General features: G+C 46.2%; 1 protein-coding gene across 1 annotated transcript in view; it reads left to right on the forward strand.

Moving 5' to 3' along the window:
- The first annotated feature begins 1,373 nt into the window (after positions 1 to 1,373).
- Positions 1,374 to 26,512, forward strand: part of EDEM1 (ER degradation enhancing alpha-mannosidase like protein 1) — a 30,246-nt gene continuing 5,107 nt past the window's right edge. The window contains exons 1-11 of the mRNA XM_045493617.1: positions 1,374 to 2,019; positions 8,537 to 8,609; positions 11,540 to 11,643; positions 12,882 to 13,053; positions 14,260 to 14,443; positions 17,527 to 17,701; positions 19,296 to 19,416; positions 19,913 to 20,083; positions 21,928 to 22,001; positions 22,840 to 22,936; positions 25,061 to 25,264. Of these exons, the coding sequence (XP_045349573.1) occupies positions 1,523 to 2,019; positions 8,537 to 8,609; positions 11,540 to 11,643; positions 12,882 to 13,053; positions 14,260 to 14,443; positions 17,527 to 17,701; positions 19,296 to 19,416; positions 19,913 to 20,083; positions 21,928 to 22,001; positions 22,840 to 22,936; positions 25,061 to 25,264 (1,872 nt within the window). The 5' untranslated portion in view covers positions 1,374 to 1,522. The remainder of the gene's footprint in view (positions 2,020 to 8,536; positions 8,610 to 11,539; positions 11,644 to 12,881; positions 13,054 to 14,259; positions 14,444 to 17,526; positions 17,702 to 19,295; positions 19,417 to 19,912; positions 20,084 to 21,927; positions 22,002 to 22,839; positions 22,937 to 25,060; positions 25,265 to 26,512) is intronic.

Genomic DNA, 26,512 nt, shown 5'->3' on the forward strand with positions numbered 1-26,512 from the left:
GCTCAGCCAACAAAGAGGGCCATCTCAGATGCCAGTTACCTTGTGTGTTGTAACGAAATGTTTCTTTGTGCTCCTTCTCAGTCCCCATTACATCTCTGTGTTGCAAAAAGTCCCCTGACTCTGAGAATGTGATGACTGAGCCACATGACAACTTTATCATTCTCTTAGTCACTCCCTTGGTGGTTCAGCCAGTCTCTGACGTGGGCCATTCATTAGGCTTTGTTTCCTAAGCTTTTCAGAAACTTTGGTGTAACAAGCACATGGTCTAAATTTGAGGGAAAACCTTAACCGATGCCTACAAATGTAGCAAACAAAAGAAAACAAAACCCCTCAACTATTGAATCTTTACGTGAAAGCCATAGCCTTTCAGAGCTGACATTAGCAACCCTCTTAATTATAGGAAGTAGATATAGAATGTGTAAAGTGATTTGACCAGGAATCTATCCTACACCCCAAAGGTTAGGTCACTACTGTGGTGCACAGGAGAGATGGTGGGAATAGAAGGAGCGGGAGGGGACGTGGTTAAATAGATTTGGCAAAAATAATTTGGTGGTAGTGGCGGCCTTGATTCTTCACTTCTTTTTTTTAAAGATCCTATTTCCTAGACAAAGGCAATATAATCTAATTCAGTATTTCTTGAAATTGCCAGATGCTAAGAACAGCACACGAGCACTTGTTACACACACTATTCCCAAGACCCTCCACTGACGTTTGGTATGTCTAGGACGGGATCTGGGAATATGTGTTTCACAATCACAGCAATTCTTACAAATTAGGGTGTTCTGATAAAAATAGAATTCAGGATACCGTTTAGTGCAGTCACTAGCTACAAGGTAGTATCCCACCCCCGCTGTAAACAGACGGTCAAGTTAAAAAACCCTGCCCTTGCGATGCAAAAGTAGCTCCTTTTGTAAGGAACTGTCCCTTTCCCTCCTCTTCCTTCGGTCATTTGACTGGCACCATCCCAAACCTACAGCTGGAGTGGCTTTCTCCAGGCCCAGCTAGGCGGGAGACACACACTACCCTAAGCCGGGCGGTCGGGGAGCCCCGTCTCCGTCCGGCGTCCGGCTGGTGCAGCCGTGCCGCTCTCCCATTGGCTGGAAGTTTCCTCGCTAGTAGCCCGAGCGGCCCCTACTCGCCACGCCAGCCCTTCTGGGCTCCGACCGCCCAGGGGGCGGGGCGGAGGCAGGGGCGGGGTCCAGAGGGCGGGGCAGGAAGATGGGGCGGGGCCTCGCGGCGCTGCGGAAGTCTGGGCGGCCTATGGCGCGGGAGGGAGTCCCCGGCCGCGCCCCACGAGGCCGGGCCGGGCCGGGCCAATCCCGGGCGACTGGGCGGGCGAACGCGGGGCCCGGCCGGCCGGCCCGAGGGACTGGGGGTGGGGGACAATGGCCCGGTTCCTGGTGCGTCACGGGGGAGTTCCTTAAAGGGGAAGTGAGCGGGGCTACGGGCGGGTGCGGGGTGCGGTGGTCCGCGGGGGAGGCCCCCCGCGCTTTAAAATAATGCCCGCGGCGCCCGCGCGACCATGCAATGGCGAGCGCTCGTCCTGGGGCTGGTGCTCCTCCGGCTTGGCCTCCATGGAGTGCTGTGGCTCGTCTTCGGGCTGGGGCCCAGCATGGGCTTCTACCAGCGTTTTCCGCTCAGCTTCGGCTTCCAGCGCCTGAGGGCCCCCGACGGCCCCGTCTCTCCTGCCTTAGGGCCCGCGGGCCCGTCGGGGCCGTCGTGGCTGCAGCCGCCGGTCCCCGGGGCGGCGGCGGGGCGGCGGCGGGCTCCGCGGCGGCCCGGGCCAGGCATGTGCGGCCCGGCCCACTGGGGCTACGTGCTGGGTGGCCGGGGCCGCGGCCCGGACGAGTACGAGAAGCGCTACAGCGGCGCCTTCCCGCCCCAGCTGCGCGCCCAGATGCGCGACCTGGCGCGGGGCATGTTCGTCTTCGGCTACGACAACTACATGGCGCATGCCTTTCCCCAGGACGAGCTCAACCCCATCCACTGCCGCGGCCGAGGGCCGGACCGCGGGGACCCGTGAGTAGCCGGCGCTGGCCCGACGCCCCGGGCCGCGCGCACCACGCGCTTCCTTGCGTCCTCCGGGTTCCCCAAGGGATGCCATAGCGTTTAGGGTCCAGCGGGCCACACCCGCCCACCTGGGGCCTTGGCCCGACCCCCCTGGAGGTCCCCCTGGGCTTGGTGGGGTTGTGGATGGGTCCGTGGCTGTCCTCTTCCTCGATTCTCCCGGAATGTCAGTTACAGCACAGCTGTCCAGCTCAGTCTCTTTTACAGATGGGGAAATTGAGGCTCAGAGACCGGAAGGGACAGTGGCAGTACCAAGGGGTAGCTTCGGGGGCTTTTGACTCTCATCTCCAACTCCTTCTCCAGATGAATATATAATTAAAATGAAATCCCGTGTAAAAACGCAGTTTCGAAACAAGCCCTTATTTCCCCGCACCTGCTCGCATCCCTGGCTTTTCTGTATAAAAATTCGAGAGTTGATTCTGGGAAAGGACTTGCCTAAAGCCAGGTAATGAGTGCGAGGCAGAGCGGGGTTACAACCTTTCTCCTTCATGTACAGGGGCTGCTTCTTAGGCTGAGGATACTTACATGAAAGGGAAAGAGAGGGAGAGGGAGGGAGGGAGAGAGGCTATCTAGCTGAGATTTGGGTCCTGATACTCAGGCTGTGATTCCCTGGCTGCAGAATTGACTGACACCTTTATCTGTCCCATAAATTCCTCCCCTCTAGTGGCAAGGTTGTCACGGAAGTTCAGCCAGTGTTCCTTTCCACCAGCCTTGTCTGTGGAGGCCAAGCTTCCAGGGTCACTGCTGTTGACATCAGAGTCCGAGAGGACAGCACACTCAGCTGAGGACCTTCCACCTGGAGGGAATGGGTGTGCTTTGTCACTGACCCTGTTAGACCACATTGGTGACTACCTTCCTCTGTGTGGTGAGGGTGGACCAGAGGAGCTGCTCAGTGTCCTGGCCCCACATCCTGGGGGTGGCTTTGCACTTCTGGGGGATGTACTTTCCTTCACCTGGGGAAAACGAGTCCGATCCTTAAGTTCTGAAAAGGAAGCCTGTATACTAAAAGGATTGAAGGGTTTTAAAAAATGGTTTGGTTATCTCCAAAGTCATATTTTAAATGACAGTTTGAGGAGCATGAGTTTCAGTGATGTAAGGGCACATTCCAGGCTACTTTCAAGGGACTGTACCTTTCTAAAATTGCAGGAAACTGATGAGTTATTTTTCTTGCTTCACTAGATCAGGCTTTATGCATATAAATATCTTCTATCTTAATTTTTTTTTGAGAAAAAATTTTCTTAAGTTTTGAAAAAAAATTGCTGGGCCTTTCCAGATGTTTGGAAAGTAAGGAGTCGTTTGTTGGTATTTAATTGTACCAGGCTTTATGCCTGTGTATTTTCTGTTAATTTCATTTTTTATTGTTGGAGGAAAAAAAAACATTAAAATTTGAAAAAATGAAAAAGCCTAAAACCCCACCAGACATTTAATTTGTTTTTCCTTGCCAGCTCCTGCTCATATGCCTACACATTTTTTACATAGTTGAAATCAAAGTGTGTGTACATATTTTGGATCTTGATTGCATGCTAATGCTCATGGTATTACAGGAAGGGAGAGAATACTTTCAGTAAGTGCCCTTATTCTCTCTCGAAGACTTTTTCCTCAGATTTTCTTTTATGGCAAGGACCTAAGGAAACGGTTTGATGAGTGCTTGTGATCACACTTTCAGTTGGGAATATGGTGGTCTGGAGAGTTAGCTGATGACATTTGGATGCTTTTCTTAATGAACCTTGGGAACCCTTTGGGGAGTTGGAGCCCCTCTCCAGCAACGTGACGTGTTGGTTGATTACCCTGCTGGGCCCTGTGGTAGTTCCGGGTGGCCTAGGCCTTTGTTTCAGACTAAGTCTGCTGATGAGTGTCTTGGTTTGATTGTGTAGTGGCAGTGTGGGTAAACTGAGGTCAGGTTGCTTTGAGACAGATATATTGCTGTTGGAAAGATGGAGTTTGAAATGTCGAGGGGGTGGCATTTGGGAAGGGTCATGCCCAGAGGTTAGTAAACCTTTTGGTTGATAAACCTTTGATGTCTTTGAGGAGATGAAAGAATTCTGGTGTTATGGTGATCTTGAGTAGATCCTCACATTGGCTGCTTCCAAGGAGTGGAAAGGTTAATTTTTTTACTCCCCTTTCTTTAACTTAACTCCTTTCAGACTAGTATTTTCTTTTCTTCTTTTTTAAATCATATATTTTTTTAAAAAAGATTTTATTTAATGCTTTTTATAGCTTATTTATTTATTTTTGAGAGAGAGAGAGAGAGAGAGCATGAGCAGGGGAGGGGCAGGGAGGGAGGGAGTGAGGGAGTGAGGGAATCCCAAGCAGGCTCCATGCTGTCAGTGCGGAGCCCAATATGGGGCTCAAACCCATGAACCCTGATATCATGAACTGAGCCAAAATCAAGAGTTGGACGCTCAACCAACTGAGCCACCCAGGCATTCCGAGATTTTTTTTTTTTTTTTTTTTTAAGTAACCTCTGCACCCATCATGGGTTGCAAACTCACAACCTTGAGATCAAGGGTCACATGGTGTACCTACTGAGCCAGCCAGGCACCCGCAGACTAGTATTTTCGAAGAAAGTTTAGAACCAGAGTTTTGGCATTCTGGCTCTGAAACAATAGGATAGTTTATATCCCCCAAGTAAATAACCTGCAATAAAAATTTTTCAGATTTAAAAAAATCAAATGTATTCTAATAATTGTTTTCAAGCGTATTCTAATGATACATTTAAAATATAGAGTGACAAAGCCATTAGAATGTTATGCAAAAAGTACAGAAACAAAATATGGGTGCTCAATGTGTGTATCTTTTCTTTCTAGTCACATTTACCTGAGGCATATCTTGCCCGTCATGTTTAACTATAAATAGGGTGAGGGTTTAACATGAAGTAAATGAAACCCGAACGCTTTAAAATAGAAAATCTTTCTGTTCAGCTACAGATGACTATGCAAAGTCAGTCACTCTCATATCCCCAATTTGGGTTGGAGGATCCAAATTCAAAAGTTTCCTCAAGTGAATTTGAATGTTCTATTTTTTGTAACCTTGTGAATAATAACGATAGTTCTGGCCTTGGGCACGTGACCCTTCTTTGCGTCCTCCCCAGCCAAGTTGCTGTTCAAGTAAAAAAGCAAATCTCCTGTGAACCACCCCAACCAGTATTGGCCCCCAAACCAACCCATTCCTCAGCAACCAAGCTTAAGATGGCCTCCTCTGCATTCTTCTTTCTTTCTAAAATCCTGTCCCACTACACAACTCGGGCCTAAGACTTTTTCTATGACGCCATTGAACTTTTGAAGACAATTTTCTTTGATTTACTCGGTTCTCCTTTCAGTTCCTTTTCTTTAAGCTGCTGTTCCACATTTTAACATCACTTGAGAATTATGTATTCACCTTCCTTTCCCTTTGTCTTGTCTTCCCAGATTATCAATCCCTTGACACAGAGACTGTTTCTTGTATTACCTCTGTGTCTACCCAGCACCAGGTATATTTCTGAACAGCTGGTACAGGTTAAGTGTATGTGGGAATTTTTTTTTTTTAAACATATGTTTGATTTTGTCAGTTACGTCATCAAAAATTTTCTGTCAAAGGTGTAGTTTTCTCCTCTATCTCTGTTTTGGGGTGATAAGAACCTTAAGAATTCACAGTAGGGTGGGATTGCCTGGGTGGCTCAGTCAGTTAAGTGTCTGACTTTGGCTCAGGTCATGCTCTCATGGTTCATGGGTTCAAGCCCTGTGTCGGGCTCTGTGCTGACAGCTCAGAGCCTGGAGCCTGCTTCAGATTCTGTCTCAGTCTTCTTGCTACTCTCCCACTCACACTCTGTCTCTCTCTGTCTCTCAAAAATAAATAAATATTTAAAAAAGTTCACAGTGGGGCAAATGTCATGAACAGTCACACATGGTAAATAAATTAAGTGGAGAGTTTAATTCTGGGTCATCATGGTTCAGCCAGCTGGTTATGTGGAAAGATGTGTACTTGTGAGCCTAGCCTTGTACTAGAAGATTGAGTTCTTGGCTTGAGACACTTAGCAGATATGAAGTCAGGCTGGCCATTGGTCAAGAATACCTACAAAGAGCAAGACCACAGTCTTACATACTGGGCTGGTGTAAGTGGAATCACAGTAATATGGTGCTGTTAGGCCAAGAGTGTTCTATGGAGTCTACATTTCCCTTCTCACTCCTCTTCCTTTTCTATTTTGGCATATTTTAAAGACTGTATAGCAATTACTCGGTAGGAAATAATTAAAAGTGTTTTAATGAACACCTTAGATTTTTCAGCCAAATCCTTTAGGGGGATTTGTCTGAGTGGAGAGAAGGAACCAAGTCCATTATTCCAAATATTTATTTTCTTTTACTGTGGCATTTCTTATAACTGTTAATTGTTAGTGACTGCTTGGGCACTGTATTGAGAAGTAGGATGAAATTGGGTCCATTTTAGTTATTAGCCTAAAAGGAAAAGTGCTACAAAACACATGAAGGAGTGCAGTGATCGAAGTTAGTAACACCTTCCACCGACCTGTGTAGGTGGAAAGAGTGGTGTTGGCCCCAGATGAGGGTATAGCTCAGGAGAGGGTGTGTTTCTTTCACACACGTAGTTTGGATGCTAAGTGGTGAAGGAACTATTTTCTAATGAGGTGGGTGTTGGAACCCACTCTTTGTTTCTGAGCAGTAGAGCAATGAAGTTAAATATTTAAACCCAACAGGATGTTCTTGAATTGGCAGAATTAAGCACTAGGATCTTCCTGTCTACTTTGACCTTCTCCTCCAACTTTCGACATTTCCTGTATGTTTTCTTGCTGGCACTGCCCTTGAAGTGCTTATTTTTACCCCACAGCTCTTGTCTTTAGAGGACCTTTTGGAATTACATGAACATATTTAGAAAGAATCTACAAATAGAAGAAGCAGGTGCAGTTTTTCAGCCATGCGGTGTGCTGGCCTCGTGGCTTGTAAGGGGCAAGATAACCCTGGTTACTAGATAGCCCGTTCTGTATGGCTTGTTTTCAAAAGTGTATCTAAAAGTTAGCTCTAAATTCTTTGTCCTAGATTTAGTGGGGTAACAGCATATAACAAAGCGAGTGGAAGGCTCACGTGAGATCAGATGTGAAGTGTCAAAGCTGTGTGTGCCTGCTTCGTGTAAGGCCACTGACGCCGACCAGGGCACGCTGGAGGGTACATTTTCAGAGAGCGTAGCGAGCCATCCAGGACAGGGGAAGTGAGACCAGGTCCCGTAGGTGTGACTGAGGGAGTAGCTACGGTGGCCTGGGACGTGCTGCAAGATGTCTGAGTTTCGGTGAATCTGTTGTCAAAGATGAAACTCGGGCTTTTCACTTTGGTCTTTAATAAAAGTAACCTTTTTAAAACTTTTATTAAAAAATTTTTTTAATGTTCATTTTTTGAGAGAGTGCTAGAGTGAGTGAGTGCGGGCGAGGGGCAGAGAGCAAGGGAGACACAGAATCTGAAGTAGGCTCCAGGTTTCGAGCTGTCAGCATAGAACCTGATGTGGGGCTTGAACCCACAAACCATGAGATGACGACCTGAGCTGAAGTGGGATGCTTAACTGACTGAGCCACCCAGGTGCCCCAATAAAAGTAACCTTTAAACAGCTGTCCCATTTCTCCTTACTCCAGCCTTTTCAGGCTTCTGCAGTTACTCTTGGGGCTGGTGGGAAGGAGAGAGAAGAATGACTGAAGTCCCTGGAATTTGTCAAGCTGCACTGTTTCTCCGTCCTTGCCCTTCCCAGATGTTTTCGTTGTCCTTGTCATCGTTTTCAGTGTTACAAGGAGTAGTCTGAGTGACTGGGGAGCTTTACTTTCCCTGCAGGCCTGAAGGCAGTGTCTTAAGATTGCTCCAGGAAGGGAAATCATTGTTGACTATGGGGGCAGGAGGAGTGCGGCAGACAAGTCCCACCGTGGCTCGTCTCCTCAGAATGGGTGGAGGTGATGGGGTTTCATTGGTTGAATGAATGATAATGAGAAAATGAGATCAAGAGGTTAATTTATTCCCCCAACCAAAGCACTGTGGTGATAATGGGAATATAACTGAAGGTATTTACTTCTCTTTGTGTGTAACCTGCTGGAGTGTCTGATTTCTATATTTAAGGTCACATGACAGGGTCTTCCTAGTTTCGTTAACAATGATTTTGAAATCAGAGCTTTTTGAAGCTGGTCAGAGACATGATTTGTGGTGATAAAACTGTGTCTCAGGGCACACGATTCTGGTTCACCGTCTCCTGACTTCCTGTTGCATGTTTCCTCAGTAGCATTAAGGGTGCATCTATTCTGTGAGTTGAGTCTACTTACAGACACCATAGAAAGGGTCACTTATGAGATGGAAAGACTGTTGCCATACTGATCCACCTGTAATCGGCCCTGAATAAATGAGAGTTTCTAGCAGTTTTAGTTTCTAATGGATGTTTAGTTTTATTGCCCTTTTTCTCTTTTAAAATAAAGTACCTTTGTTTAATTTTAATTTTGTTTCTTTTTCAGTTCAAATCTGAACATCAATGATGTCCTAGGGAATTATTCATTGACTCTTGTTGATGCATTGGATACGCTTGCAGTAAGTGTGTAGGCTTGTTATTATTTTTGTAATTAATTAAGACATTTTGGAGTTGCATACCCCTAGTTTCCACCATCGAGGGAATTCCAGGAAACCTGATATTCAAAATGTATTCATAGCTTTGATAGCCATTGTTTATTTTAATGACCTTAATGCTGAGAGCAAGAAAAGCATTCAGGGTTAAAGGGACAGAAATGTGATTCCCCTAAAAAAAATGGAGAAGAAAGTATGATTATTTTGTTTTTCTCCCAGTTTCCCACTGTTTTATTCCATAAAGGAGCAATGGAGCATTCCATTAAAGTTGACAGTTACTGTAGTTAAGATTTCAGAAGTAAAAGATAAGCTCAGGGTGGGTAGGGCCCCTGAGATAGCATTCAGCTACTCGGTCCCCTTGTGTGTGTCCTGGGCCCTGGTCCCAGCCCCTGCGTGAGACCCCTAGAAATGCTCCTCTCCTATGTGGGACTCCGTAGTTTGTAGACACTCCCTACTCCACATTTGGGCTGCCAGCTTGGGTGCCGCCTTCACCCCCTCATCCCCTGTTTCCTTCGCGGAGTCTGGGGAACTGGAGCTTTTTGAGTGGATCTGCAGAAGCACACTGAAAGCAGGATGGCACTGTGGCATGGTACTTAACCATTGGGCTGTGTCGTGTGCCTGGTCTGCTTCTTGGTTCTTTGCTTCCAAGAGGCTGTCTTCCAGAACAGTATGTTAAAACCTCCTTGATCAAGGTGATTTCACAACCTCTTTGCTCCTCGTCATTGTCCTGCACGGCTTTACCATTAGAGAATTCTTACCATAGTCGAGCCCAAATACTGCATTTAACAACGTACTCTTGTCTGTTTGGACGTCCCTGAGAAGAATTTAAAGCTGTCAGGGGTTAGAAGTGGGTCATGCTAGCTAAGTTTGCGTTACAGCTGCCCAGTGTCTTGTTGGCAGAAGAATCACCAGAACATGGGAAGAGCTTGAGTGATTGCTCTGCATCCTCACAGGCCCGGGGTCTGCGGGGACTGTGGGCTTTCATTCTGCCAGGCTGTGATTGCATAGCACTTTTGGTTTCCCAGTCTCTCTGGGGTTCTTGCTGCTGTGCTTCAGTCATCCGTCATCCATGATCACAACGTGCCCAGACAAGTATGCTCAGCCTAATTGGAATTAACTTGCCGCATATACCAGAGGCTGACTCAGACCATAGGCGTTGGTTAAAACAGAGTCCCAAAACTCAGATATGTTATGAAAGGCATAACATCTCTTCTCCCTGACCCCTCTTTTTTGGCCTGTTGTGTCTTTTTATCCTCCTGCCGTGCTCATTAAGTACAGAGACCTCATCTCTATTACTCGTTGTCCTTTCCACACCTCATGTGTCTGATACATAGTAGGAGTGCAAATATGTGTTCAAAGAATGAATTCCTACAAAGCCAGCATTTCCCAACACCATTTTCAAGGGTGTTTTCCCTGAAGGAAGAGTTGCTTTCTCAAACGAACTTGAGAAATTCTTCATGCCTGTCCTACTGTTGGAGAACCACAACATACACCAGCCTTTCAGAGGCTCTGAGAAGTTCTTCAGTAAAGAAACTGATTTAACTCTTTCTTTCCAACCCACATTTTCTTAAGCCCGAGTGAATGATTTCATAGCCTGCTTACTCTGTTCTGTAGCTGCCTAAAAGGGTAAATTAGAGTATGTAATTGAAAGTCACTGGCTTTCTTCACCATGCTCCACTTGATCTGAGATCGTATCAGCCTCTGCAGGTGCTAACAGATATTGTTGCTGGTGAACATCTGTAAGGAAACAAAGCCACTTCTGTGGTTTTCATTGTAGAATATCCGGTGTTGAGTGTGCTAGCACTTTAGGCTTATTTTTCAGGTGTTACTTCAGTTGAGGGTTTCTTGATCTCTTGCTAACATTTTAATAGGCTCTAACAGATGTGCTGTGGAAACATTCAGATGATAGCAATCCCCTGACCACTGACTGCAACTTGTGGCATTATTGCATAATCTTTTAAAAAGAAAGAACTAAAAGTCAGGAAAGAAACGCCTGTACTCGATCTGCCTGTTTACAGTGAAATAACAACGAAGAAGGGGCAAAAAGATGAGCTGGACCAATAAATACTGGGAAGTAAGGGACACTTGGAAGAAGTAGTATCTGGATGAAATTTTTTGTTTTCCCTTTGTGTGTGTGTGTCCTGATGATGTCCTTGTAGTACCAGGATTGTCCTGAATTTTTGAACAGGATGAAACCATTTTGGTTTAGTTAATCTGTAACATTTTATGCCCAATTTGCACTTCCTATAGGAGAGAGCAGCTTAGCATGAGATCATATTCATGCACCCAAAATAGAAATCGTAATTTTAGATCACTCTTTAAAAAGGACATGGAGCTGATTATTTGTTTGTTTGTGTGTTTTGGATGCCATTGGTTTTATGCTGTGCTCCAAAAGATAATGCTTCATGTTCTCAAAGCGTTTAGACATCTGGACAGCAGGCAACAAGTCCATTTTCCCCAATGTTTTGGTCTCCCGGGAGCCAAGCCCCAAGCTGCCGATTTATTTGAGGAGCACCGGGAGAGTTATATTTTTGTTTCTTCAGTTTTGGAATTTATTTTTACTCGTGTTAAGAGTTTTAGGAACTCTGGCGCCTTGCTTGCTAAATCGGATCAGACCGAAGTTTGAGGGAGAGTGGAGTGGGAAAGCGAGGGCTACTCGTGGTTCATGAGGAATTACTTCACAGTTTTACCATTCGGAGATCGGATTCTTGAGTTGCCATCTGTCATGGAATATGTTCTAGGAGACAACTGTGCTTTTTCTGCCTTTTGTGTTTCCGCTCCTCCCATGGGTGGCGAAACCCCGTGTAGACTTTTAGGTGAAGTGGTCCAGCTCCTGCCCTCTCGGAGCCTCGTTCCATTACAAGCTATGGTAATAGTTTGTGTTCCTCTTTTTAAAGATAATGGGAAATTCATCTGAGTTCCAGAAAGCAGTCAAGTTGGTGATCAACACAGTTTCATTTGACAAAGATTCCACCGTGCAAGTCTTCGAGGCCACAATAAGGTAAAATAGTATATAAGATGGATTGAAGACTTCTTTTGTAAGTGTGGAAGGAGAGAAATTCCTGCGAGGATTTCCCTGTGAGATCCAGGTAGAGAGTCGTTGGAGACCTTATGAGCCCTGTGTCCATCTTTCCTCTTCCTTTTGAGCTTTATCAACAGTGGGACCCTTGACATTTCAAAGTAATTACGTTTGGGGCTGAAAAGAAAGACTCACCTAAGCTTTAATGAAGGTGGGAGTTAGGTGTGCTTTTAATGTAGATTTTCACTGTTGCACTTCATGTCTGTTTTCGTTTCCTTCCTTCGCCGTGTCCTAGGAAAACCCCTACGTATTTCTGACGGAAATGAAAGTTTCCCATTTTACCTACCACCCACAGAGGACCGCTGCTTACCATTCGAGTGTATTTCCCCCTTTTCCCTCTTAATGCAACTCCCTCTTCTCTCTCCCTCCCCCGCTCCGTGTTCCACACTCCGATTTGTTTCTTGTCTCTTTTAGGTTGATAGGTTGTGACTATTTTACTATTTCATTTAAACTTTTGGAAAATTATATTACTGCACACCATTCTAGATGTATCATTTATTTCAAGTTAAAGTTATAAAACCGTTTGTGTCGAAACACGTCACGATGTACTTGAGATCATCGGAGTGGTACATGAATTCCTGGCTCTTAGGGACGTAGATCTCAGCTGGTGGCCGTTTGCCTCTGAGCAGGTCATTTTCTCCTCCTCACCTTCTTCTCTTCCTCACCTCACATCCTCACCAGAAGTTGGGTGATTTCTGAGCTGTTTGGCAGCCCAAACAGGGAAAGTGACTTAGTATTTGTTGTTTTGCCCTTTCCTGTTTCTTAGATGGTTAATTGTGTTCCCCATGTGAGAGAAATCAAGAGTAATTTATTCATATTGAAAGGTAATGTTTATTCTGAGGACAGCTAGTATACTCTCTTCTGATGAGATGGTTGAGACTGCCAGCCATTAGTTTTCACTTTACATGAGATTATTCTTGGAAGCCCCAGATGAACGGTTCTCTTTCTCCCGGGCAGTAATGTGGTTAACTAAGAATCGGTTATTTATTATTAGGGCTGAAAAGAACTTCAAGAAACCATTAAATTCAGTCTCTCTGATTCTCAGCCGCTCTGAATTCACGAGGGATTTGAGGCTGCTTCTGTCCCTTGGAACTGGATTGTGTGCATTGACGAGCAACATGATTTTATTATTTTTGTGTTCTTGTCATCTTGTCTTCTAGGGTCCTAGGAAGCCTCCTTTCTGCCCACAGAATAATAACTGACTCCAAGCAGCCCTTTGGTGACATGACAATTAAGGATTATGATAATGAATTGTTGCACATGGCTCATGACCTGGCTGTGCGGCTCCTCCCTGCTTTTGAAAACACCAAGACAGGAATCCCCTATCCTCGGGTAGGTAGACTAGTTTGATGTTTCAGCATCTTCCTGAATTGAAACTCTTTTTAAAAAAAAAAAATTTTTATGTTTATTTATTTTTGAGAGACAGGGAGAGACAGAGCATGAGCAGGGGAGGGGCCGAGGGAGAGGAAGACACAGAATCTGAAACAGGCTTCCGGCTCCAAGCTGTCAGCACAGAGGCCGATGCGGCGCTCGAATTCATAGACCACGAGATCATGACCTGAGCTGAAGTCGGACGCTCAGCCGACTGAGCCACCCAGGCGCCCCTAAAACTCTCTTTTGATTATTTTATTTGGAGAAAGGAGGGAGGTGATGCGGAAGAGGAAAGCTGTGTCCTAGAGAGAATTTGGCCCTAAATGCGATGTAAATGTTTTCTAGTTTGTTCAGCATTTACTGAGCACCTACCGTATGCCAGGCACACAGTGACATGCCTGATCTTTCTCTTAAAGAACTTAATGTTCCTGTGCTCAGTGTTCTTAAATTCTTCTGCATGTGAGGTTTATATCCCCTGCTACAGAATAGCATGGGGAATTTGTCTTTCTTCCTGACTTGAGTACATGTCCCCAAAGACTCTGATGTGTATATTGTAAGGATCCTGGTGAATGTTCTTTGGAGTGCTTCACGTGGATCTTTCAAATAAAAGCCTGCACAGCCCAACAAGTTAGCTGCTGATTTACATGCAAGATCTGGAATGAGATTATATGCTTGTGGCACCCGATTTGCTGAGCCCAGAACTCCCTTGGGAATTGAGTCAGCCTTTGACGTAACCAGCAGAGAATTGCCGGACCACAGAGCCTCAGGGATGAAACGGGCTGTCACATTCTCCCTGTGTCTCCTTTCTCTCCCAGTCTGCAATTTGTTTATGTTTGCTGAGCAGGGGTGAGTTCCTAGTAGGTCACTTAAACTTTGTAAGGGGTTCCACAACAGAGCTTTGTTTCTAATGCCAAAGCCTGGTGCCCTGTAACCATGAAGAGAACCCACTGGGAAGAGACGGGTTAGTGAATAGCATTGTGACGATGCCCCTAAGACTTACTAAAACAAGGTGGTGGTGTTCTTATGGTCTTGTAGGTGTGACCTGGAAAGTGGTGAGCTGAGTCACACTGCAACAAGTTTGGGTCATTGGTGGCTGGGACCTGGCCTTTTGGCCCTGGAGGGTTCCTCAAGTTTTGCCACAAATCCTTTGTCTCTTCCTGTCCCCAGGTGAACCTGAAGACTGGCGTTCCTCCCGACAGCAATAATGAGACCTGCACAGCAGGAGCTGGTTCCCTCCTGGTGGAATTTGGGATTCTGAGCCGACTCCTGGGGGATTCTACATTTGAGTGGGTGGCCAGACGTGCTGTGAAAGCCCTTTGGAACCTGCGGAGCAATGATACAGGATTATTAGGTGTGGTGGCACCTTCTCAGGCCATTGGGACTGTGTACCTACGACCCCCTTTCCTTCCCTCTTCTCTGGGGCTCTCTCCCCTCTCCACTCCTTCTGTCTTGCACCACGAATCTGACAAATGACTCCTCAGAAAGACCGGCCCTCTGTGTCTGCTGTATCGGTTTCTCTGTGGGACTTTCTGCTTAGAGGGAGGCTGTAACATTCAATGGGAAAGAATCATGCTTTTGCTGTTTGAGGGTTCCCTTCTGATTTGAATCCTTTGGCAATTCCACTTGAAGATAATTGTTAATGGAAATGCTGTAAGAACTGCCTCTAAGGCAGATTATATTGTTTCAATCTAAATAGAGGGATTTAGAGTTACTGGTAGAGTGGCTTTCTCCTTTAAAAAAAATCTAGGCACATGGTAGGAGGTTGAAAGGCCAGATTAAACCTATATTAGGTGTTTTGGTTTTTTTTTTCGTCCTTTGTGAATGTTTGGTCAAGATGTTATTTGAAAAATTATGGGGCCACCTGGCTGGCTCAGTTTGTTGAGCATCTGACCCTTGATTTTGGCTCAGGTCATGATCTTACAGGCTGGGGAGTTTGAGTTCCACTTTGGGTTCCTTGCTGACAGTGTGGAGCCTGCTCGGGGTTCGTTCTCTCTTTCTCTCTCTCCCCTTCTCCTTCCCCCCTCTCTTCCCCCACTCATGCTCGCATTTGTGCATGCACACACTCTCAAAATAAGTAAATAAACTTAAAAAAAAAATTATTATAGGGGTGCCTGACTGACTTAGTAGAGTGTGTGACTCGATCTCAAGGTTGTAGGTTTGAGCCCCACGTTTGGTGTAGAGATTATTTAACAATAAAATCTTTAAAAAAATTATTATGGAACGTTTCAAACATGCAGTCATAGGGAGAAAGTGTAATGAATTATAATTACCTATGGACTCATCATTCATTCTCAGTAAGTAATAGTTCTTGCTAATTCAATATTTTATTTTATTTTTTTTTTATTTTTTTATTTTTTTTAAATTTTTTTTTCAACGTTTATTTATTTTTGGGACAGAGAGAGACAGAGCATGAACGGGGGAGGGGCAGAGAGAGAGGGAGACACAGAATTGGAAACAGGCTCCAGGCTCTGAGCCATCAGCCCAGAGCCTGACGCGGGGCTCAAACTCACGGACCGCGAGATCGTGACCTGGCTGAAGTCGGACGCTTAACCGACTGCGCCACCCAGGCGCCCCCAATATTTTATTTTAAACTGTCTTATACTGAGAAAATTTTTTTGTGTCATTGAGAAGTAACTTGATTGCTTCTCCTAGAGCCATGCAATGTCATTCCAAGAGCACTCCTTTTTATTTTTATTTATTCCTCCAACCTTTTTAAAATTTCAATTTTAGTTAGTTAACATGCAATGCAATATTGCTTTTAGGAGTAGAATTCAGTGACTCATCACTTACATAGAACACCCTGTGCTCATCATAAGTGCCCTCCTTAGTGTCCATCGCCCAATTAGCCCATCCCTTACCTACTTCCGTGCAGCAATCTTCAGTTGGTTCTCTGTATTTAAGAGTCTCTTGTGGTTTGTCTCCCTCTCTTCTGTCCCTGCGCTTGCCATATGTTCATCTGTTTTGTTTCTTGAATTCCACTATGAGTGAAATCATATGGTATTTGTCATTCTCTGACTTATTTCACTTAGCATAATACAGTCTCTCTCTCTCTCCCTCTCTCTCTCTCTCTCTCTCTCTCTCTCTCTCCATATATATGTGTATGTGTATATATATATACACACGCACATACCACATCTTCTTTATCCATTTATCAGTCAGTGGACATTTGGGCTCTCTCCATAATTTGGCTATTGCTGATAGTGCTCCTATAAACATCGGGGTGCATGTATCCCTTTGAAGGAGCATTTTTGTATCCTTTGGGTAAATACCTAATAAGAGCACTCCTTTTTAAAAATGATTTTTTAAAAGTAATCTCTATGCCTAGCTTGGGAATTGAACTCATGACCCCGAGGTCAAGAGTTGCACGCTTCACTGACTGAGCCCTATAAGTGAAGGTGCCCTAAAAGTGATTTTTGATTATTCCTTAAGTTCTGAAATGTATTTACGAATTTGTTGTATTTTTTTTTTTTTTTCAACGTTTATTTATTTTTGGGACAGAGAGAGACAGAGCATGAACGGGGGAGGGGCAGAGAGAGAGGGAGACACAGAATCGGAAACAGGCTCCAGGCTCTGAGCCATCAGCCCAGAGCCCGACGCGGGGCTCGAACTCACAGACCGCGAGATCGTGACCTGGCTGAAGTCGGACGCTTAACCGACTGCGCCACCCAGGCGCCCCACGAATTTGTTGTATTTAACAACAATGGTAGAAATAAAGTTGCCCAAATTGTCACCCCACCACCAGATGATTGGCTGGTGTCAGCACAAATTGTCACCCTTTGAATTTCCCATAGGTCCTTTCAGCCTGGCATTTGTAAGGTTTTTATACCTTCAACTTAAAATATAAATAAACATTTTATTCTGCCTCACATTTGGCAGTTCAGGTGTTTTCAAATTGTTGCCTTGTGTTTATAGCTACTGTCTTTAAAATCTACATCTAGTTCATTAACTCTTCCTGTGTTGGACACTTGGATTCTTTCTGTTTTTTCTTTTTTTTCCCCCATTTTACAGATAATGTAAATCATACAATTCATAATTCTTGAAAACAACATAATACTTTTATTTAAAAACATTTTTTTTTTCATTAAGGATAAATTCCCAGGAATGGCAGTACTGAGTCAAAGGCTTTGAACACTCATTTGGTATTTGAAATGCACTGTTAATCTGGAAAGGCAAAATGACAAACTTATTTTTCTTTTGCCTTCAGTGTTTTCCCCATTTTTGTGCCAGTGTTTAAACGCTGTATTTTCAGAAAGATCTCCTGGCTGCCTGTGCCGCTGCTGGGACCAATAAAACTGTGAGGGCCACATGTTCATCCCTTCCCTTTTCTGCCAAGGACGAGGGTGTTGAAGCACATGGGGCTGGAGGAGAAGGGCACCCTGGAGAGGGAGCCGCCCCAGGATAATTGGGCCCTGTGGGCTTCGTTTGTTTTTGCAGGCAACGTGGTGAACATTCAGACGGGCCACTGGGTCGGAAAGCAGAGCGGCTTGGGTGCTGGACTGGACTCCTTCTATGAATACCTCTTGAAGTCTTACATTCTCTTTGGAGAAAAAGAAGACCTAGAAATGTTTAATGCTGCATATCGGAGTATTCAGAACTACTTAAGAAGAGGGTGTGTGTCCCTGACATCTGTTCTCTGGCTCTATGAAACAAATAGAATGCATTCAGAAACTCCCCTACTTTTCTCAGCATGAATTTACGGGCTCTTTTGGTCTCTGCCTCAGTCGTGCACTTCCTGGCTGTTGGTCAGACATTCGAGGGTGAAGGCCTGTGTTGGCTTTCTACTGTGCCATAATAATTACCCCGGAACTTAGTGGCTTAGAACAATAAACATTAGCCCACACAGTTTCTGAGGGTCTGGGAGCCAGGAGCCACGGGGTGGATCTGGGGTCTCACAAGATTGTCATCTGGCTATTGGCAGGGACTGTAGCCGTGTCAAGGCTCGGTCGGGGCTGGAGGACCCACTTCTGGGCTCACTCTGGTGGTTGGCAGGCTTCCATTCCTCACTGGCTGTTGGCTCACAGCTCCTTGCCACATGGACCTCTTTGTAGACAGGTCTATGGCAGCTGGCTTCCCCCAGAGTGAGTGATCTGAGAGAGAAAGACCCAAAGTGTGCTTTCATGACCTAATTTTGGAATGATAAACCAACACTTCCATCCAGCTCTGTAGGTCCTACAGACCAACTCTCGTACAGTGTGGAAGGGAACCTTTGTGACTGCCAGGGGTTGGGGATCTTTGGGGCCATCGTGGAAACTGGCTGCCACAGGGAGTGACATTATGCCTGTGTTTCACTGTGGCTCTAATTGCAGATAGAGCTGTAATACAGGACAATTCCTGAGTTATTTTGGTTCTTTTACTTTCCAAAGAATTGTTAGGATTGGTCTTTATCCCTAACGAGAGAAAGGACAATTATGAGCCCCCCTTCCCCCACCCCTGTTTGTTTCAAACACCATTATTTGCTACTATCCAGTTGTACAATCAGGAGGGCGGAAGAGAAGTGCTATTTGAAGCTATAGTGGCTTCTACCCCGATGTCACCTCACTCCCTTAGGTCTTTCTTTGTATGCTTTTGTATATTAAATGTCCGGTGCAAGTGATAGCTACTGAGTTTGTGCATGCTAGGATTTTCTTAGACCCATAAGAAAGCTGTTGTAGGAATGTATAAGCTGTTGTAGGAATACGTTACGTGAGTGCTGCGTTTTAGTAAGAGGCCACTTTGCCAGGGTTCAGTCCTTTTTGCTTTTTGAAGTCCCAAACTAAATCGAGAAATAATCCGTGAGTATCTTGCTCTGATGTGATCTTCCAGGCCGCTGGCTTAGGACCTCATTAGAGAAGAGACTCTTCGTGTGTGTGTGTAGAAGTAACTAGGCCTCCCCACTCAGGTCAAATCCAACAAAGACCCATGCCGTATGCCACATTACGTGGTGGTATTCTTAAGCCTGAATATCAAGTGCTTTCTGCAATATAGAGTGAAATCCCCGGTAAGTTACACTGGCTGACTTTGGAACTTCTTTCCTATGGCACCTGTTACTTTCTGCTAGATCCTGGTATGGACAGGTAGAGGCAGTTGATTCCCAAAGGTTTAAAGAATGAGGTAGGGGAACATGTTAACGTTGATTCCATTTGAGGTAAAGGCTGCTGGAGTAGGGCTGGAGCTCTGTCAGCAATCTCTCTTTTCACCTTTGACTGCTCTGCTTGGGTCACCAGTCGGGAAGCCTGTAACGAAGGAGAAGGAGACCCCCCGCTCTACGTCAATGTGAACATGTTCAGTGGGCAGCTGATGAACACTTGGATCGACTCGCTACAGGCTTTCTTCCCCGGCTTGCAGGTGTGTTGCGAGGAAAAAGCAATCATTTTTTCTTTCTTTCTTTTATTCTTTTCTTTTTATTCTGTTCTTTTTATGATACCAGAGCATTCTCTGGCTCCTCCGGATTTGGGAGCTTATTAGCACACTATGTCTTGATTATTCTGTTTGTGAGATTAGTCCCCAGAATGTTGAACAGAGCCACAGGAAGCAAGCACAAACCATGGTAAAAAAGTAACCGTATGTGATTTTTGGATCATCTGTCTCTTAATTGTTTATTCTTTGTTCATTGGTACAGTTAACCTGCTGTCCTGTGCAGTTCACATCAGTTTGGTGTTGATGGTCACATAGGGAGGGCATCCTTTTCTCTGGGCTGCTACTTTCGGGTTGGTTTAGTCTCCACCTGTGTTTGTAGGACAGATGAGAACTGGTGGGCAGAGGGAGAGCCCAGGGCCTCTGTGTTCTGCCTTGCCACGCTGAGAAAAGTGTCTTAGCCTAGTGACCTGTGTCTGCTCCTCAGGTTCTGATAGGAGACGTGGAAGATGCCATCTGCCTCCATGCCTTTTACTACGCCATATGGAAACGCTACGGGGCCCTCCCTGAGAGGTATAACTGGCAGCTACAGGCCCCTGACGTGCTCTTCTACCCGCTGAGACCGGAGTTAGTGGAATCTACGTATCTACTGTACCAGGTACTAGGCTTTGTTGACCAGTAGTTTGTGTTTAAATGCTAGCAGGACTCGTAGCAGTTGGGTTTTAGCACACATTTACTTATTGGTGGAGAATTGTGCTCTTCATAGTGACTCTGATACAGCTACTGCCTGACCGTGGGCTTGTCAGTGTTCCACGTGGTCATGGTCCCACAGGACAGAGAAGGCATCTGCGGCCACACGCGTCGTTGAGTCTAACATTCTGCAAAGCTGAGCATGCCCGTACTATAGGACTTTTCTCTCACGCCCTCAAACATTAGAGAGGATTTAGTACTCGGTGTTTACCGGATCTGTTTGGCCAGATAACTCTTTTTTGGGCTACACTTCTGTACTCATGCACGGTGGAACCCTGGTCTGTGTAATAATTATTCAGACAAAAGGAATTCTTTTTCTTGGTAAAGGGAATCCTCTGGGATTCATCTGAATGCGTATTTTTGTTTAACGCTTAAAAAAAAGTGTAGCATTCATTTTTCCATGCAATTCAGTGCCAGAGGGAATGTCACTTTAACTGTGAGGTCTGCCCTGCAGGCTGAGGCAGGTATTTGTCTGTCTGTGCACATGGAGCATCTGCACGTGTTCACAGGTCCTGCAGCTTTCTACAGAGATGGCCTTCAGTGCACTTCAGTAGACCTGTAACAGACGCCCACGGTGGGCAAGCCCTCACAAGAAGATACTTAGTTTCATGACTTCTGAGAGTAGGATTAAGACTCTGGTTTAGATTTATTAAAATAATAATAATAATAACTCTAAAGCCTTGCCCTTTGCTTCTAGATGAAAAAGGGGAGAAATGCTATGAACCTGGTCATAGTCTTTGAGTGTAAAGAGAGCCCTCGTGAGTTTTAGATGACCTCTCAGACAAGGAAGAGATAGCCTCTGAGCTGGCTTCTCTGAGCTGGGTGGGCGGTCAGGCTGCACTGCTGTGAGGAAGTCATGCCTCGAACCGCTAGAGTCCTCCTCCTAAGCTGCCTGAGTCCTCCCCCTAAGCTTAGGCCTGTTGCCTCTGGGTTTACACCTCTTGATTTCTGTCCTTGCGTCTTTCCTGTTTTCAGCTTCTTCCTCGCGTTGCCTGTTCTCTCAGAATCCACAGAAATGTCCGGCTTCGTGTCCCTGCCTTCTGAGCCATCTTCCTGTCCTCCCCTTACACGCAGCCTGCTACCTTCCTAGCGGTTTGCATTTGCTGCTGCAGGTTGGCACTGGGCACGACTTAAAGGCGATCCCTAACTTTTAAACCGTCTGTGGGGTACAGGTCTCATCTTCTCAGAGAATTGTTTTCCTAAAGAAACCATCTGCAAGCATGTGACAGCAGAGTAAGGAGCCCCAGGGACTAGGTTCTCAGGGCAGCTGGAGGAGAGCAAAGTGTGGGGGCCTCCTGTGTGAAAGCCTTCTTGTTCCTGTTAGCTTTTCCCGGGAAGGCCCTAAGTGGATTGGGGGCAAGATCCTGCTTCCCTGGGCCTGCATCTTAAGTTGCTAGAGAGTTCCGAGGCAAGATAGATTTAGATTGGTTCTCCCATGTGGTACTGTCCGTGAGGCATTATTTCTGATCACGACGGGATCAGGGGTGCCCAAGCAGGGTATTGGTCTGCCCTCAGACAGATTGTCTTAGCCCTGGTTAAGGTGAAACACATTGTAGATGCACTTTGATGTGAGCAATGGAACACCTTAGTCCTGTTACATTTGCGACCCTTCCAGATAAAGTGAGCTGGGCGCTGCACCTGCTTTCGGCCAGTGACTCACCTGCTCGGGAGATTCCTGCAGTCGCTGTGATGTTTGTTGATGGCATGTTTTCCAGGCCCTTGCTGGATCACATTCTCTCGTGTTCTCTCTAGGCAACCAAGAATCCCTTCTACCTCCATGTAGGAATGGATATCCTGCAGAGTCTGGAAAAGTACACAAAAGTCAAGTTAGTTTTCTAAGTTCCTTCCTTTTTTCTGGCCCTTTTGATTTATTTTCAGTCGTTTTGGGGAAATATTCCACTTTGCACTTTAATTTATAAAACAGGTCAGTACTGTTAATTCTGTAGGGAAATTGCCTACTGTTTGTGTGGCAGGACTGGTCCATTATAATGGGAATTACTTTTTATTACCTTTTTTCCCCCCGTAAGTTTCCAGCAGACTATGTATGTTCTTTTTAGTAATTTATTTTCCCTAGTTATACAAATACATGTATAGGGAGTACAGAAAACATGGAGGTAGAATATTATCACTGTATTCTCCACGTGCAGATAACCACAGTCCACATTTAAGTGTATATACTTTTTTATATATTTATATGCATAATGTGTTTATGTGTGTGTATATAAAAAAATCTCTATATTTCAGTTTTGTGACCTGCCTTTTCACCTAGCAGTATAAGTATTTTCTTACAAAATAGTATTTTAGACTGTCCAATGATAAGTCAGTTCTACAGGTACTGGGACAAAAAAAATTTCATTCAGTCCTAAATTTGCTGCCTGTCATTTTCTTGGTGTCACATTAAGCACTTGGCATGTCCCATCCACCACCCCCACTCTCTCTTCCCCCTACACCTAACCTGATGATTTAGCAGCCAAGCCACATTTTAAGGAATTTGCAAATAATTTCTGGGCTAAAAAAAGGATACCTCTTCAACCTAACCTAATTTGCTTTTCGTATGGCATTTGATAATTTGGTTGATTACTCCAGATTACTATTTTTGCTTTTCAAATCAATAAGCAAGTAGGAAGGAGCAGAGGCAGGACTAACTGGAAAATTGTTTTGTAGGTGCGGGTATGCTACGTTGCATCACGTCATAGATAAATCCAAAGAGGACCGGATGGAGAGCTTCTTTCTCAGCGAGACCTGTAAATACTTGTACTTGGTATGTGTGTTACAGGGTTATAACCAAGAAATGTTTTTGTTTTTTTTTTTTAATGTTTATTTATTTATTTTGAAAGAGAGAGAGAGCAGGGGAGGGGCAGAGAGAGCAGGAGAGAGAGAGAATCCCAAACAAGCCCCGTGCTGCCAGTGCAGAGCCCGAAATCAAGAGTCTGGGGCTTAACCCCAGGTGCCCCAAGCCAGGAAATGTTGATCACTGCTTGGAGCAAGCATTCATTCAGAGTTCTGTCCAAGCACATACTCCCTGGGCACTGCTCCGGGCTGCACATGTGCTGGCCTGGGGACACAGTACTGTGCACACAAGAGCATATTGCCGTCCTCCACCCTGGTTTCTAACGCTGTGGTGCTTGGGACAGGTTCCCACGAGGACGAGAGCAGTGTCTGTAGCTCTTACGTCTCTCGATGTGTGTGAGTTTGGCTGAGACCCCCAGCCCGGCTGGCTCTCTGTCCACACACACATACTCTCGTGCGTGCGGAGAGCGACAGAATCACAGGCCCTGGAAGAAACCTTGAAGGGGTCATCTTGTCAGCGTTCATTCTTCCCCTCACGGGAGCTGCTGTCTTCGTGGAGAGGCGGGTGTGACTTGCCTGGATTTTCGGGGTGACTGCATGGCGGAGCAGAGGCTTCAGGCCCGGTCCTGACTCCTTCTTCAGTGCTCTTCCCCCTTCCCTGCTCTCCTCCTGCTCACACGCATGGTGGTGGTGTGTGTGGGTACCTACCTACTGTCCTGCCTTGTCTGCCACTCTACTCACTGTGGCTGCATACCAAAGGCTGCTTCCTCAGGGCACAGAGTGTCAGGGTCCCCGTTGGGGAAACAGTGAGGGGGCTGAGATTCAAAGGTAATCGAGCAGTGGTGATAGGCTGTGTTATTAAGGCTGCTGGTTCCCAGGCCTTGGGGCCAGCTGGATCAGAATCACCTTGGGGCCCTTGTTAAAATTACAGCCCTGTTGAATCAGAATCTTTACATTTTAGATTCAGAAGTGGGCTCAAGAATCTGTAATTTTGACAAGTGCCTTGTGATTCTGCACAAAGCCAGGGTTTGGAACTTCCAGTCTAATCTGGTGTGACTTCACAGAAGACTGCAGAGGGGGCGTGTCCACCAGCAAGCCACATGGCCCATGGCATGATGGCTGTCCTGCTGTCAGACCCCCGTGGGGGCCTAGGTCTCCCTGTCAGAGCACGCCTTGGACTTGGAGCCAGGCCGGCCGCTGCAGGCTGATGGGAGCCCTGCACGCATCCCTGTCCAGCAGCCATTGGTGCATGGGGTGTGCACCAGAGTGAGTGAGGGAGATCCCACAGGCCATTCTAGAGGAAAGAGCTCAGGGTCTGGGGCCAGAAAACCTAGGCCTACCGCATTCTTCCTTAGCTGTGGAAACAGACCAGCCATGCTGAGTCTTTCCTTATCTGTAGAATACTTCAGGTGACTGTAAGGTTTCTTACGTCACCGAGATTCCTGTTCTGAGCGTTGGCTCATTTAGCATTTAGTGGACACCTGCCTTCTCCACCCACTGACCTGTCCCCTCTTCGGTTAGGTATTCTTTCTGGACACTCCTGCTGCACGCCTTCTGTTGAAGGAGGGCACTGCCCTGTGTGCCTCTGTCCTCAGGGTCTGGCCCGTGTTCGGACAGGAAGCAATGGGATGGTGGTACAGGGTCAGGCTCTGTGCCAGACCCTGGGATAGGGTGAAGGCGTGTGCATCCTCCCTTCCAGCATTTTCCAGTTAGGGCCTAGGTGTGTGTGAGGTGGGTGGTGGTTCTAGAATTCCAGTGTCAGAACTCTCAGGGGAGCCTTGGAGGGGAGATCATCCTGAGAGCTTTTACAGACTATGCAAGTTTGGGTCTCAGCCCTCAGATTTCTCAGTCTTTAGGTCTGAGCAGGGTGGAATGGGATGGGAGACATTCAGGCATTTGGGTTTAAACAAAACTGGTGATTCTGTTTGCAGCCAGAATTGGGAACCACCTTTTCACCCATTTGTTGCTGAAAAGCCTGAGGACCCAGCAAATTCTGCTCCCTGAGTAGTCTGGGACACTGTCTCTGGAGTTAGTTCCCAAAGTGCTACAGTTACATTTCTTTTCTTTTCTTTTCTTTTTTTTCCTTTCCCACCAGCTATTTGATGAGGAGAATCCAGTCCACAAATCTGGAACCAAATACATGTTTACAACTGAGGGACACATTGTATCTGTGGACAAACATCTTCGGGAATCACCCTGGAAGGAATTCTTTTCTGAAGACGGAGGGCAGGACCAAGAGGGAAAGTCTGTGCACAGGCCTAAATCTCCTGAGTTAAAAGTCATCAATTCCAGCTCCAATGTAAGTGGCTTTCTCCAGCGGTGGTTTCTGTGCAGAAGAGGAGAAAATAATACAAATTGGTCATTTAGAGTCCCTGACAGAAGATTGGTGGCACACTGAGACTGGGTTGTCTGAGAAGAGTTTCATGAAAGACCCTTAACGTAGATAGTGTAGATAGCGTCAGGGCGCAGGGAACCATGGGAGCAGTGCCTCATTGTCCTAGCTGCAGGGGCTCGTGGCTCCAGGAACTGGGGTGGGGAGAGGAGTGCTGGAGGGGGCAGTCTCCTGGCAGAAGCCATATTCCGAGCTGGCCTCAGTGACCTTGCAGGAAGGCAGCCAGCGGAGTAAACACTAACCATTGTGCTTCCTTCTAATCTGCTGGAGCCCCTCGTTGGCTGCGCGCACCAGAAGGCAGAGGCCACTGCGACCTTTCGACCAATCTGCCAGCTTGGCCTCTGGCACCAGAGCAGGATGGGGAAGGAGAGTGATTTGGAAGGACAAAAGGAAGAGATCCAGCCAAATCACTGAGCAGCAGGGGAGGGAAAAAACGCAGTCATCAGTCATCCTGATTTTTAATGAAATGCTCTTTGAGGTGCAGAAGAACCCAATTTCGTTTAAAGCAGGGTTTCACTAAGCATGCCTCCCTCCATCATCCTGGTAAGTACTGGGAAAGATTTGGACACGAGTCCTGGAGTTTCTGGTAGGAGTCCTAGGTTAGTTGTGTTGGTTTGAAGCATATAGGATGGTTTGTAAGCGAGGATGCGGAAAGAGGCATCAGTCGAAATACCAAACCACGTTACCCCACGGTGCAGTGGATGCCACCTGTCTTCCCAGAAAAAGCCTCTATTGTCAAGATTCCTACCACCCAGCCCCACACTGCCTTGGAGAGGGACACGCCTTCATCCCAGGCTCCTTAATGGTCCTGCTGAAGGTCTTTACCATCAGTCTGTGAACTGTGTGGACAGCCCAGCACAGAAGTGAGTCCCCCAAATCTCCGTAAGGCCGTGGAGTGTAGATTAGGTGAATACGGGCCTAATTGAGAAGGAAAGGGGAGCAGGAGAGTTAGGAGGACAGAGATATTAATAAGTCACCTTTTGCATGTAATGCGTACCGTTGCCCAGGCCTCTTTTCCAGGTGGTCGTGTGGGTGAATTTCTCACAGCAGCCTTGTGAGGTTAGGTGCTTGGTATCCCCACTCGACAAGTGGAGAAAGGGAGGCACAGAGAGATTCAGGTTGCGAGGTGGAGGCAGGAGATGGACTGGAAGGATA

Source organism: Leopardus geoffroyi, chromosome A2, assembly GCF_018350155.1.
Source record: "Leopardus geoffroyi isolate Oge1 chromosome A2, O.geoffroyi_Oge1_pat1.0, whole genome shotgun sequence".
Lineage (NCBI taxonomy): Eukaryota > Metazoa > Chordata > Mammalia > Carnivora > Felidae > Leopardus > Leopardus geoffroyi.